General features: G+C 48.1%; 1 protein-coding gene across 7 annotated transcripts in view; it reads right to left on the bottom strand.

Annotated features, from left to right (window-relative positions):
• Positions 1-469: 469 nt before the first annotated feature.
• Positions 470-15,281, bottom strand: part of TMEM39B (transmembrane protein 39B) — a 23,469-nt gene continuing 8,657 nt past the window's right edge. For all 7 annotated transcript variants that reach the window (XM_059690380.1, XM_059690382.1, XM_059690381.1 and 4 more), the window contains 4 exons: positions 11,440-11,776; positions 10,059-10,246; positions 5,644-5,764; positions 470-3,719 (listed from right to left, as the gene is read on the bottom strand). In XM_059690380.1, the coding sequence (XP_059546363.1) occupies positions 3,477-3,719; positions 5,644-5,764; positions 10,059-10,246; positions 11,440-11,776 (889 nt within the window). In that variant the 3' untranslated portion in view covers positions 470-3,476. The remainder of the gene's footprint in view (positions 3,720-5,643; positions 5,765-10,058; positions 10,247-11,439; positions 11,777-15,281) is intronic.

Below are 15,281 nucleotides of genomic sequence, written 5' to 3' on the forward strand. Positions count from 1 at the left end.
GACTGGAATCAAACCTGGGCCCCTTCAGTTCACAGGCCGACACGCTATCCACTGGGCTAAACCAGCTAAGGCTGTTATTATTTTTTCAAATAGGTTTTCAATTTCTTGCTCTCTCCCTTCTTCCTGCACCCCTATGATGGGAAAGTTGGTATGCTTGAAGTTGTCCCAGAGGCTCCTTATACTATCCTCATTTTTTTGGATTCCTTTTTCTTCTTTCTTTTCTGAATGGGTGTTTTTGTTTTGTTTTGTTTTGTTTTTATATGTTTTATTGATTTTTTTACAGAGAAGAAGGGAGAGGGATAGAGAGTTAGAAACATCAATGATGAGAAACATCGATCAGCTGCCTCTTGCACACCTCCTACTGGGGATGTGCCCGCAACCAAAGTACATGCCCTTGACCAGAATCGAACCCGGGACCCTTCAGTCCGCAGGCTGACGCTCTATCCACTGAGCCAAACTGGTTAGGGCAGAATGGGTGTTTTTTATTTCCTTACATTCCAAGTCAATGATTTGCTTCTTGGCTTCATGGACTCAATTGTTGATTCTCTGTATATTATTCTTTATTTCATTAGTGTATCCTTCATTTCTGACTGTTTCTTTTTTTTTTAATATTTTTATTTTTATTGATTTCAGAGAGGGAGAGGGAGAGAGATAGAAACATCAATAATGAGAGAGAATCATTGATCAGCTGCCTCCTGCATGCCCCCTACTGAGGATCGAGCCCACAACCCAGGCATATGCCCTTGACTGGAGCCCTTCAGTCTGCAGGCCTACGCTCTATCCACTGAGCCAAACCAGCTAGAGCTCTTACTGTTTCTTTAAAAAAACAAAGAAGTTTTTTATTCATTTTAGAGAAAGAGGAAGGGAGAAACATCTATGTGAGAGAGACATGGACCGGCCATCTCCTGCACGCCCCACACTGGGGATCAAACCCACAACCAGGGTACATGCCCTGACCAGGATCGAACCGTGACCTCCTGGTTCATAGGTCAATGCTCAACCACTGACCCATGGTGGACGGGCCAGGCCTGTTTCTTTTTTATGCTGTTGAGGTTCTCATTAAGTTCCTTGAGCATCCTTATAACCAGTGTTTTGAACTCTGCATCTGGTCCATTGCTTGTCTCCGTTTTGTTTGGTTCTCTTTCTGGAGTTTTGTTCTGTTCTTTTATTTGGGACGACGTGTTTGTCTCCTCATTTTGGCAGCCTCTGTGTTTGTTTCTATGTATTAGGTAGAGCTGCTATGTCTCCCAGGCTTGGTAGAGTAGCCTATTGTAGTAGATGTCCTGTAGGATCCAATGGCCCAGCCTCCCTGACCACCCAAGCTGGGCTCTCTAGTTGCACCCCTCCCCACCCGTGGGCTATGTATACCCTCCTGTTTTAGTTGAATCTTGATTGCTGTTGGCACATCAATGGGAGGGACGTACCCCCAGGCCAATCTGCTGCAAAAACTGGCTACCACCACCAACCACTGTGAAGGATCAGGTGTGCAGGGGCCCGCCCCACTGAGCAGCACACACTTCAGCAGGGCTCTGCTGCCCCGAGTCTGCCTCTTGAGTGTGTCACTGTGGTGGTGCTTGGGTGGTTTTTCAATGTGACCTGAAGCTGTTCACTGGGTGCAGTGGCTCTGAAGCCTCCTGGACGGTACAGGCCTGCGCTTAGAACTCAGGCCAAGGCACCCCCACAGATGTTGAAGACGAACTTCACATGCCCAAGGTCCGTCTGGAATCGGCTCTCACCCCTATAGTTGGGGTGGAGCTGGAACCCCAACCTGCTACAAGTTACTGTGGCTGTGCCCACCCAACTCCACAGGACAAAGTAGCCCAGCAAACCCTGGAAACTGCAGGCGGCGCAGGAGCCGGAAGAGGGCCGCGAGGCCTCAAATAAACTCTTATAAAAACTCTCCAGCCCTAGCTGGTTTGGCTCAGAGGATAGAGCATCAGCCTATGGACTGAAGGGTCCTGGGTTCAATTCTATCAAGGCCACATGCCCAGGTTGCAGACTGGATCCCCAGTAGGGGGCATGCAGGAGGCAGCCAATCAGTGATTCTCTCATCATTGATGTTTCTCTCTCCCTCACCCTTCCTCTCTGAAATCAATAAAAATATATTTAAAAAACCTCCACAACTCTCGACCTTTACATAAATGAAATAAAGCAAATGCTATATAACTTAAAAAAAAAATTCTCTACAGGTTTGAGCATTCTTATGTTGTTCTTCCTCATCTTTGTAGCTGTCTCAGTGCCGAGCACAATGCCTGCATCAACAAAGGCACCAAAAACATTTGTAGCAGTGTCTCCCTGCCATATACCTCTGTGGACTCATCTGTTTATCCTGTGGCCAAAGGACTCAGGGAACACAGGCAGACTAGATGTGCAGCTAGGACCGTCTCTCCTCCCAGCCCGTTATGCCCCACAGGAACCAGGTGGCCCTCCAAGCAGCTGCCCTTGCTCAGAATCTCTCTAGTCTAGAGCCATTGATCCTCCCTGATCCAGGCCCTCCATACCTTTTTAGCTCCATCCCACTCCCGCCCCACTTTCCTTATATTTCCTGCTTTAGGAACTAGGAACCACATCCTGCTTACCCTCCCCAAATACACCAGATGTTCCAAATCTGTGCTATTGCACATGCCCTTTTCTCTGCTTGAAGTGCCGTTGCCTTCTTGTCCACCTAGGAAGTAGCTGATGCAACTCAGGCTATCCACTCCTTCAAGAAGTCCAGAGAACATGACACATTCTTCCCTCTGTGCTACTGTGTACCTTGTAACTGTTATAACCATCCCAGTGTAGTATGACTTGTTTCTGTGTCTTGGCATGCTGTCTCCCACACCACCTGGCATAGAATAGGGTCACCATGACTGCACGCTGAATCAGGACCTCACATCCTGCTAGGGTAGTAGTGTCATATTTCGGAGGGGTTTTTTGGCCCAGCTCTATCCTAGCTGTGTTACCTTGGGCAAGTCACTATAGCTCTGAGCTCACTCTTCATCTACAGACTAGAGTGACAGCACCCACCTCCTAAGGCTGTCATAAAGGCGGGATTAAGACAAGGCCTGTAATACACATAAAGCAGCACCTGGTACACAGTGAGCGCTCAGCTAGCAGCAGTTTCATTGTTACTGTGACCTCTCGTGCCTCGTCTCCCCTCCACTGGAGAAGGCAGAGCCCACAGGCCCCAGAAGACACACGTGGGGTTTCCTGGCCCAGAATCACACACCACTGCACTCTGCCTGACAGGCAAGAAGGGAAAGAAACTCAGGACACAAGCTTATTAGGAGTATAAAAATAGGACTTTTTTTTCCTCATAATCATATCAATTATCAAAGAAAAAAACAGTATGTAACAAAAATACAAAGCTCTGGTGGATTTTTTTTGTCAGTTTTTGGGTTTTTTTTTTGCCGCCCCCCCCCCCCCCCCCAACAGCCCCTTCCCAGGGATCCGCTGGCTGAAGCCTGGATGCGGTCCCTGGGGTTGCCCTGGGCTCAGGAGAACCGGTGGTCCAGGTCCCTCTGGGGGCTAGCCGAGTATGAGTAGGCCTTGCCCAGTACCAGGCGGTCCCGCAGCAGCTTGAAGAAGGCGTAGTAGTTGCTGAAGAGGATGAGCGCCAGTGAGATGGTCTGGTGCCACTTTTCAGAAGACATTAAGGAGTACAGCTGGTAGACAATGACAGCACCCTCCAGCAGCAGGAGGATGTTGAGGATCCGCAGAGGTTTGCTGAAAAAGAACTGGCCAGGAAAGAGCAGGATGGGCTGGAATGTACTCTCCGGAAACCTGCCTCTTGGGGGGCTGGGTGGGCCAGCGAAGGGAACAAGCTCTTGGGGCCCCATGCAGCGGGCTGGGAAGGAAAACTTCAGAGGGTTGGGCACTGACTTTGCTGCCTCTCTGCCTTTGCTTGTGGTGTTCCTTCTGTCAAGGCTACTGCTCCCCACATGTTGTTTAAGATCCTTTTCAACTTGTACTTCCTCCAGGAAGCTTTTCTTGAGAAGTCTTGCTTGCTCTCTCAAACTTTTTTCTGGTCTAAAATCAGACCAGATTTTATATGTGATCTTCCTGGGTACTGCAAGACCTGAACCAATTAGAATCTTATGATATATTAGAGGCCCGGTGCACGAATTCGTGCTCCAGTGGGGTCTCTCGGCCTAGACTGCGGGATCGGGATGAAACCGGCTCTCTGACATCCCCCAATGGGGCCCCGGATTGCAAGACGGTGCAGGCCAGGCCGAAGGACCCCACTGGTGCACGATGGGGTCCAGGGAGGGATGCAGGAGGTTGGCCAGCCAGCGAGGGACTGTGGGAGAGCATCAAGGCGTGTCTGGCCTGTCTGGCTCAGTCCCAATCAGCTGGACCCCAGCAGCAAGCTAACCTACCAGTTGGAATGTCTGCCCCTTGGAGGTCAGTGCACCTCATAGCAACTGTAGTAGTTGCTCAATCGGTTGACTATCTGCCCCCTGGTGGTCAGTGCATGTCATAGCACGTGGTTGAGTGGCCTTACCATATCATTAGCATATTACGCTTTGGTTGGTTGAATGGTCGACCAGACGACCGGATACTTAGCATATTAGGCTTTTATTATATAGGCGGAGTTACAGACTCTACAGCCTAAGTCACCAAGTACTTAATGTATAGTACTTGCCAGCTAGGCCAGAAGCTTCCAGGGGACCTGGCGACTCCTCACTCTTACTTGGTGTTTACCAGGCAAGGTAGAGTGTAGCAAAAAATTTCTGATCAATTCAAAAGAGTGATCAATGTCTAGGGATCCAGATTCTGCAAGAGGCAAGGTACCTAAACTTCAAGAGCTGCTTACAGGATAGGAGAAGTCGTAGGAAATGGGAGTCCAAGAGACCAGCATGCCAGGTTCAGCTCTGCAGCTGAGAGGCTTCTGGAACCTCGGGCAAGTCCCTTCCCTGTCTGGGCCTTAGGTTTCTCTCCAGTGAAATGAAGAGATTACCCAGATCTATGATTTCTCAGACTGTGTTCCTTGGAGCCCCAGGTTCCGAGGAGGTTGTTTTAGGGACTATAGCAGCGGTGAGTGGGAGTGCAAGGAGTCCCAATCCTTGCAAACAGAGCAGAGCCATGAGGTCCTATATATTGGACTTCAGTCTATGACTGTATTGGACAAAGGATTTTGATAGCAAAATAAATCAATAAAATGCAGACCACTAGCCTAGATGATTTTGAGCATCCCTTTTCCATAGTATCATTACCTCCAGTTTTCAAATTTCCTAGGAAGGCACCCTTGAACAACTTAAACTCCCTAAGCTGATTTTAGTATCTAAAAACGGGGAGAGCCCTGGCATTTCTCCCATACACACAAAGTTCTGGTAAAGACTGACGGAAGAGTGCATGGGAAGTGCTTGCCTGGCACACAATAGGAATGATGATAGTTATTATTTTTATCACTAAGAACCTTTCCTTTTATTGTATCATCTTTCCCACCTTCACCCAGTGTTTCAATGATCTGCTACCAGGCAAGATGCAGTTATGAAGTGGTTGACATGGCTGTCCTTGTTCTGCATGTGTACACTGTCTGCCTTTGGATTTGGGAAATACCTAAAAGTAACTCTCTTGTTATGATATCACCTTCCTGCCCCTCTGGGCCCCCTGCCCTCTAGATCAGGCCCCAGCCCTCCTTCCCGGGAGGAGACTCACGTGGAACCGGAAGTGGGAGACGTCAGAGGGGATGGCCACGTTGTAGTGACCCACTGCCTTGTAGACATTCTTGCTGTGCTTCACCAGCACGCCCTGCGGCCACATGCACTCTTCAGTCCACCTGGAGGCAGAGCCCAATAGTGCGCTTTATGCCCAGCTCACCCACAACGGGGTGACCAGAAGACTGGGCATGAGGAGAAACCACCAGGGCTCTACTCATTTCTACGACTCAGCACAGCGACTTTCCCTTTCTGGGTGTCAGCTGTCTCCCCTGTAAAATGGGGTAAGAACCATGAGAAATTCACTGTGCCGGCAGTCGCAAGGTCTGGGGCTGACGTTAACGCCGAGGGAGTGCCAAGAAAATCTTTTTCCCTCTCTAGGTGAATCTTCTTCATCTGGTCTTACCTGTAGCCTCCAATTGGTCCATCACAAGTTGCCTAAGTGGTCTCTGTAAAATACCAAACTGAGCCTGACTGTTTCCTGCTCAAAACCCTCTGAAGGCTGTCCAGTGCTCTTGGCTCAAGTCCTCTGAGGCCCTGCGTGGCCTTCCATGACTGCCACCATGTAGCTCAGTTTCTAGTTCCTCCAGCATACCTTACTACGGCCCGCGGGCCACATGCAAATACAAAGATTGTATTTGTTCCCGTTTTGTTTTTTTACTTCAAAATAAGATATGGGCAGTGTGCATAGGAATTTGTTCATAGTTTTTTTTTAAACTATAGTCCGGCCCTCCAATGGTCTGAGGGACAGTGAGCTGGCCCCCTGTTTAAAAAGTTTGAGGACCCCTGCCTTACTGCTTCATGTCTCTGTACAAGCTGCCCCCTCCAATTGGACTGCCCTTCCTGATGCCTTATCCTTCTGGCAAGCTCTTTGTCATCTTTTAAAAAAAATTGATCTGAGAGAGAAAAGGGAGGGGAGTGGGAGGGAGAGAGGAAGGGAGGGAGGAAGAGAAGGAGGGAGGGAGGGAGAAACATTGATTAGTTGCCTCCCACACGTGCCCCAACTGGGGATCGAACCTGCAACCTGGGCATGTGCCCTGACCGGAATGAAACCTGCCACCTTCTGGGACGGCTACAACCAACGGAACCACACCGGCCAAGCTCTTTGTCATCTTAAAACCCAGACTCCTCCAGAAAGCTTTCCTCCAACTCCTCACAGAATTCAGCATCCTTTCACTCTCCCCCAAGCCCCTACTACTGATCTACTTTCCCCAATGTTTTGCCACTTATTTATTTCTCTGTATGTCTCAAAGGTTGGGAGACCTTAAGGGAAGGGATGGTGTCCAATGCACCTCTGTCCTCGCAGCACACAAGGGCCGGCACATAGAGGCCCCAGTGACCATGTGAACGAGGTGGTGGAACCAGTGCGCTTTCTTCCGACGTTCGGTGAAACCTCTCAGGAACTCCAAGGTGCCGGGCCAGAGGACTGAGAATCACTGTCTGCAGGAAGCTCAATCTCATGCTCCTGCCTTGCTGATTCATTCATTTAAAAAAGTTATTGTGTTACATGTGATAACGCGAATGAATCTCACGGACAATATGCTGAATTAAAGAATCTGGACTCAAGATTTCATTTATATGAAGTTGCAGAACAGAAAACTAACCTATGGTGAAAGAAAGTGAAAAGATAGTTGGGGTGGTCATTGGGAAGGATCACGAGGAAATTTTCTGAGGGGCTGGAAATGTTCTGTAGCTTGATGGAGGCTAGATTACATGGGTGTACATGCCTTTATCAAAACTCAAAAAACTATACATTTTAAGATTTATACTTTTCAGCTCTGGCTGGTGTGGCTCAGTTGGTTGGGCATCATCCCAGGCACTGAAAGGTTGGCTGCTGGTTTGATTCCCAGTCAGAGCACTTGCCCAGGTTGGGGACTCAATCCCTGGTGGGAGGCATGCAGGAGGCAGCCGATTGATGTTTTGCATTCACGTAGATGTTTCTTTTCTTTCTCTTCTTTTCTTCCCTTCCTTCCTTCCTTCCTTCCTTCCTTCCTTCCTTCCTTCCTTCCTTCCTTCCTTCCTTCCTCCCTCCCTCCCTCCCTCCCTCCCTCTCTCCCTCCCTTCCTTATTTCTCTCTCTCTCTCTCTCTCTTCCTCCCTCCCTCCCCCTTTCTCTCAAAAAATCAATTTTAAAAATCTTAAAGATTTGTACATTTAATTGTATATAAATTTTTCCTTAAAAAAAAAAAAAAAAGAGGATAGCCCTGCTCAGAGGTTGAGCATTGATGTATGAACCAGGAGATCATGGATGGACTCCTGGTCAGGGCACATGCCAGGGTTGCAGGCTCGATCCCGAGGAGGGCGTGTGCAAAAGGCAGCCGATCGACGTTGGCACGGCTGTCCTTGTTCTGCGTGTGTGCATTGCCTTCCTTTCGATTTGGGAAATACCTAAAATTAGCTCTCCTGTTATTACATCACCTTCCTGCTTCTCTCATCATTGATGTTTCTATCTCTCTCTCCCTCTTCCTTCCTCTCTGAAATCAATAAAAATATATTAAAAAAAAAAAAAAAAAGACTGCCCAGCCAGCATGGCTCAGTGGTTGAACGACAACCTATGAACTAGGAGGTCACAGTTCGTTTCCGGTTGGGGCACAGGTCCGGGTTGCAGGCTCGGTCTCCAGTGTGGGACGTGCAGGAGGCAGCTAATTAATGATTCTCTCTCATCATTGATGTTTCTCTCTCTCTCTCCCTCTTCCTTCTTCTCTCAAGTCAATAAAAATATGTTTAAATTTTTTAAAAAAAGGACTATACACAAAAAATGTACTGTGGACCTATTATAAGCCAGGTGCTCAACTAGGAATGAGGAGATGGCTGAGAGCTTGATAGGGAAGGACCCTGATCTCCAGGAGCTTCAGTCCTGGAATGACAGGCAAGTCACTAAGCAAACAGAGCAGAAAGTGCTAGGTGCAATGATCATGGTATTATGGGATTGTAGGAGCATAGGGGAGCACTTGGATGGACAGGAAAGTGTTTCTGGAGGAATTCAAGTGCCAAAGAATGGAGAGGAATTAATCAGGAAAAGAAAGTCGGGAAGGATGTGGCTGGCAAAACATGCAGCATGTGCAAAAACCTCGATATAAAAATGCATACAGAGTTTAAGGATTCGCAGAGGTTTGGTCTGGCTAGAGCAGAGTATGAGTTGGGGCATGGTAAGAGATAAGGTAGAAAAGGCTGGCAGGACCCAGCTCATCAGCTGGGAAGCCGTGTGAAAGATCCCGGATGTTATCTGCAGATTGTGGTGAGCTACGGACAGATTTAGCCTCATATTCTGCTATGTTCTATCTTTCTACTCCTCCCTCCCTTCAGAGCCCCCTTTTGGCCCATTTGGCAATGCCCATCCCCTTTCCTGGACCACCAGGGCAGAGGCTGGAAAGGCCCTGGCTGGCACAGAGTGCCAACACCAGGAGGCTTGGGCTCTGTGGCCTCCCTTTGCATCTCTGCTTCTAGGTGGGCCTACCGCTACACACCTGTCCTAGTGCCTCTTCTCTGCCAGGCCTTGTGCTTGGCCCATGACTCAGATGTGATACAGAAGTGGCCTCCGCCTTGAGAAGCTTTCAGTCCATTGGGGCAATACAGGCAGGAAAACCCATATAACCTGGGTGAAACGCACTGTGGTGAAATGCTAGGCACCGTGAAGAATGAGCCAGGCTGGGGAAAGACAGCCTAGCCCCTCAGGGTTCCCAAGCAGGGTAACCTCTGCCTCTGTTCTGGGTGCAATAATATCCTAGAGCTGGGCCTCTGTCACACCACTCATCCTATTTATGTACACAGCTATCACCCCCACCAGACTGAACTCCTTAAGGATCTTGTTTCAGTAATTTCCTCCCTGTTTTTTTTCTTCCCTGTCCAAGATTCACCATCAGCACCAACATCATAACACCATATCTTGTTATCAGTTTGACGTCTCTAAGATACGTCTTGGAACTGGTCCCTCCACTACTGAAAATCCTTCATAGCTCTCCTTTGCCTATAGGTCAAAGCCAAGCTTCTTTGGCCAATATATAGCACCAAGCCTGGTATGGATGAGGTAGAAATAAATGTCTGCTGGAAGAGTAGGTGACCTCATGACTGAATGGATGAGTAAGCAGTTGATAGAGGGAGTGAAGCGAGGAATGAATGCATGAGCAAGTCAGTCAATGGGTGAATAAATAGTAGTCAGTGAATGAGAAAGTCCACAAGTCTATGAATTTACTGCCTGCCCCCTCCCATCTCTAGTACACTACAAGTTACCTAGGGACAGGGAACAGGTCCGTCTCGGGCCCTGCCATACCCCATTCTGGCCACAAGGTCTAGCAAACAAGATATGCTCAATAACCTTTTGCTGACTGAATGAATGCATTGATGAGCAAAGAGGTGAGTGACTCCAGACACTGACCAGGAGGGTTAGGGTTGGGCAGAGAAGGGTAGGGCAACTCACGGGTGCTGCAGCACGTTGGAGCACAGCGCTGGGTCCACTTTCTGCCAGCAGCCAAGGTGGGCAGCGGCCTTGTGCAGTAGGTCGCAGTAGCTGGCAGGCAGCAGGTGCTGCATGAGGATCACTGAGGTGCTGATGGACACCAGGAGGAAGAGCTCGCAGGACCAGCGCTTGTCGTAGTAATGAGTGTTCTGGGGGCAGGAAGAGGTGGGAAAGGCCTGGGATGCCCGTAATGCCCTCACTCCTTCCCCCTTCCCTGATTCTATGTACCTTGAAGATCAAACCTGGAGAGAACTCAGGGTGACGTGAAACCAAGGATCTAACACCTAACAAAGAAGGCTTAATCATGGGCTTAGACCAGTGATGGCGAACCTTTTGAGCTTGGCGTGTCAGCATTTTGAAAAACCCTAGCTTAACTCTGGTGCCATGTCACATATAGAAATTTTTTGATATCTGCAACCATAGTAAAACAAAGATTTATATTTTTGATATTTATTTTATATATTTAAATGCCATTTAACAAAGAAAAATCAACCAAAAAAAATGAGTTCGCATGTCACCTCTGACACGTGTGTCATAGGTTCGCCATCACTGGCTTAGACCCTGGGCCCACTGCTTAGTCTTTTACAAAGAAAAACTGCTCCCACTGCCCACCACTCTGAGCCAGAACACTGGCTCCCAAGTTCAGGCACAGACTCTGGCGTCCAACTGACATGAGTTCAAATCTTGGCTCTGCTGCTTATTAACTGTGTGACCTTGGGCAAGTCACTTCACTGCTCTATGCTCCAGTTTCCTCATCTGTTAAATGAAGATAAGAGTAACCACCAACCACCTCTGAGAGGCATTTGGAGGACTGTAATACCCATGAAAGCTCTATCACATTGTAGGTGCTCAACAAACTTTAAAACCTCGACCTCAAATTATTCAGTAGGGTCCATTCTTGGATACATGTTTCCAGCCTACAGTCGGCTGGGAAAATACTTTCCCAGAAGGCCACACAAGCTAGAGAGAGAGCACAGGCTTTTGCTGTCACTCCGATCTGGATGAATCCTGCTTTCCTATTTAACGGTAAAGCAGGACACTGTGACATGCCTGTACCAAAACAGCCAAATTAAAATACAAGTCACCGCTCTCTGTTATCAAGTATTATGAACAACAATGCATGTCCTCCTCACTGGCTGGGTGACCCTGTGCAGACCACTTCCTTTCAATGAGCCTTGTTCTTTCCGCTCTAAAAATAGAGGCAGCAGTCACTCTAGCCCTTGAGAGAACATACAGAATCTCAAAAAAAATAGTAGTTATTTATGCAAGCAGGAGGTCTGGGGGGAGGCAGCAGGGTGAGGCCCTGGGCAGGCCCTCTGCCTCCCTGGGTTGAGCTACACACCTTCACGAACCAGACAGGCACGAAGGCCACGTAATAGGCGCTCAGCATGGAGCTGACCAGCACTTCCTTCATGCGCCAGTTGAAGTCCATCTTGAGGAACTCCACCTCGCTGCGGATGAGGCTGGGCGACAGGCAGCAGGCATGGGTGGGCATGGAGTCTGGGCCGTACAGCTGCCGCGTGTGCTGCTTCCACGTCTCCCGCAGAGTCAGCAGGTAGTCCCGGCTCCGTGCCAGGCCACTGACAGCCTCCCGGGGACCCATGGAAGCCATGTGGCTGAAGAGATTTGTCTTGCGGATGTCACAGTTCAGCTGCAGGAACGGAATGTACATCCCAAACCTGCGGGGGAAGACAGTGGTGAGGGCAGGCCTGCCCGTGGGCCAGGATCCCAGCCCTCAGCCACTGAGAGTCCTTCTTTCCTCCCTGGGCCTTAGCTCTCTTGGCTATTCTGAAGGGAGAATTCACTCGTCCTTCTAACCCTCCATCCTCCCATCCAATGATCAGTCGTTCAACACATGTATTAGCATTGAGTGTGTGCCGAGCATCAGGGGTATAGCAGGAAGCAAGAGATGAGTCCCTGCCTTCACAGTCTATTGACAACTAACAGCATTCCTAACAGCCCACAGTAACTGGGCACCACCTATGCTCCAGACACTGTCTTAAGTCCTTTACGCGCATTCGCTTCTCTTTTCCTCCTAAGAACACTGTGCATTAGGTCCCGTTGTTTCGTGCCCTTTCAGATGAAGAAGCTGTGGCTCAGAGAGGTAACGTGGATTCCCCAAAGTTCACAATTAGTAAGGAAGTAACAGAGCTGGGATTTATCCCAGAATAGTCTGATACCAAAGATCAGGAGAGATACTCAATAAATACCATGAGTAATTCATTTTAAATGTACATGGCACGGAGGTATAAGTTGCTGAGTACATATGTTAGACAGCTCTTAGGGCAGCTCAGGAACAATATTTGTGTGCCATGCACTGAAATGGACCCTTGAAAAGTACAAATCTCTTCCCCTGAGCAGTGCTTAGGTTAAGGCTGGAGCTAATTACTCAAGGGGTGTTTTGAGTATCTGGCTTCTATCACTTGAGGAGAAAACTAGACGAACCCATAGCCAAGAAGGGTATATAGTTATAAAAAGTGGGTAAATGCCTAGCACAGTACATGGAACATCATGTAGGTGCTCTTTACACGCATTTCTTTTTTTTAGCTTGGGCCCTCTCAATTTCCCCAGGTCCTCAGACCCAGACCCAGAAGGGTTCCTGGGCTGCCCCCAGAAGTCGGGGTCAATGAGAATGCTACATTTTCTTATCAACAGTAACTTCCTGTTTTCTGAGGTTCCAAGGGAAATGAGTGTCCTTGGGCAATGTGCTTCTTTGGGTTTTTGCTTTCTGTTCTATAAAATGGGGATGCTGCTCAGTCGGTGTGACTCTGGGTGTTGACCCATGAAACAGGAGGTCACGGCATTACCAGTCAGGGCATATGCCTGGGTTTCAGGCTTGATCCCCAGTAGGGGGCATGCAGGAGGCAGCTGATCGAAGATTCTCATCATTGATGTTCTCTCTCTCTCTCTCTCTCTCTACCTCCCTCTGAGATCAATAAATACTATGAGTATTTATTATATTTAAAAACTAGAGGCCCGGTGCATGAATTCGTGCACGGGTGGGATCCTTCGGCATGGCCTGCAGGGATTGGGCCAAAACTGGCAGTCCAATGCTCCCTGCTGCTCCCACTCATCCCAGTCCCGCTGCACCTGCTGTGGGTTTGTGTCCAGTCAGTCCTAGTTGGGAGAAGCTCCACCACCGCAGCTGCACTTGCCAGCTGTGCGCCCTGCATCTGGCGCCCATCCTGAGGGATGCTGGTGCGGGGGGTGGGGGGGACGGGGACGGGATGCGATTGGCCCTCCCGGGCGGGTGGTGGGACGCCCTTGCAGTCAGGGATCCAGATCTATCCCACTGACATTTGCACTGGTTGTAGGGAGCCACCTGGGGGACATTTATACTTTTATATCGTTTCTTCCTAGTGGAGCATCTGAAGAGGGGAAGTGGCCACGGTGCCCCAAGCCGACTCCCAGGAGGCCGGTGGTCCGTCAGAGCCTGGCCCATTCTCTGGATATTGGATCTGCAGGACTACTGAGGGAGTGAGTGGCTGCCACTGGGCTGGTAGGCTGCCCAGACCAGGTCCGTCAGCTGAGCAGCACTCCCGCTGTGGGAGCACACCTGCTCCCTGGTGGTCAGTGCACATCATAGTGATAGGTCATTCTGTCATTTAGGCTTTTATATATATAGATAGATAAAATGAAGTGGGGATGCTACCATTCTTCCTGGGGTAAGGTTAAGTAAAACAACTTAGAGAATTTGGTTGAGAAAATAACCTCTGGGGTCAAATAGGCCAGTTTTAAAATCCCAGCTCTGCCACTTACTAATGCTATTATTTAGGGCAAGTTACTTAATCTCTATGAGCCTCAGTATCCTTAACTTGCCTTAAGTTACATAGCTTATATTGATTCCCTATGTTCAACCAGGCATTATGCTAGTGTTTTCATAAGTGCTCTCTTAATTTTTCCAACAACCCCCAGAATGGTGCCTGTCTCAGAATATATCAATATAATTTTGTTAGAAAAAGAAATAGGCCAGTGACTCTATCAGACAGGAAAGAAGACTGAAACGGAATTCCCAAAGCACTCTTCAGGATCCCTGTGGGAATAAGGGGGTGGGCACTTACATGAATATACAAGGGATTCAGAGTCAAACTAAGGGCAAGTACTTAAAATCTCCCTGATTTTGCCTCTAAGAAGAACTACAGATCAACTAAATTACGTGGTAACAGCAAGTGACTGCTCTGACAGGTCACAAGTTAGAAGCAGCTTCACATGCACGATGGCGGATCCCCTCCCATCCTTCCCACCTAAGACATGACAGTAGGAAGTAAATCCGTATCAGCAAAACAAATGGGAGGAGTACACAGCGATTCTGACAAATTTAGAAAGCGGACGGAAACACGGTGACAGATGAGGAAGGAAGCCATGGCCTAGAGCAGGATTGTCTAATAGGAATATGAGGAGCACACACGTTATTTAAACTTCTGTAGGGGGCAGGCTAGAAGAGGTCAATGGGGGCAAAAAGGGGACATCTGTAATACTTTCAACAATAAAGGTTAAAAATTTCTAATAGTCTCATTAAAAAGTAGATAAAATTAATTTTAATACTCTATTCTATTTAACTCAATATATGCAAAATATTATCATTGCAACATATAATCATTATTATGAATATGTTTTACTTACTTTCTTTTTTTGTACTAAATCTTCAGAATCCGGTGTGTATTTTACACGTATAGCACATCTCAATTCAAATTAGCCTATTTCAAATGTTCAATAGCAACAGGTGGCTAGAAACTACTAAACTGGACGACATAGGTCTAGGTCAGGATATGCCATGAGAGGGCTGGACTGAGGGTAGGAATTCTCTGCCTAGAATGATCCAAGAAAGGCTCTGGCTTGATGTCAGCACATATGATAGAGGGCAGAAGTGAGAACCAGGGCTGAACAAATGGGATTAAACAAAGATCTATATTTATGAATAAGAATCAGTCCCTTAATCTCTTACACACCTCACACAATGCACCCTGAAGGATTTTTCTGTAAAGAAACTGAACAAAGTGTTTGAGAACTGAGGTCCCCATTCTAGGCATCGTAGAGTAACACCGACCCTCACTTTTTCTGGCCAAAGGGGACCACAGCCTGACAACAAGTACCTTACTCAATCATCCTAAAGCAAAGTTTGCCCTGCCCATGTACTCAGAACTTCCAGTCAAAATGCACTCCAAGCTACCAGGCTCTTTGTTC

Source organism: Myotis daubentonii, chromosome 3 (genome assembly GCF_963259705.1).
Source record: "Myotis daubentonii chromosome 3, mMyoDau2.1, whole genome shotgun sequence".
Taxonomy (NCBI): domain Eukaryota; kingdom Metazoa; phylum Chordata; class Mammalia; order Chiroptera; family Vespertilionidae; genus Myotis; species Myotis daubentonii.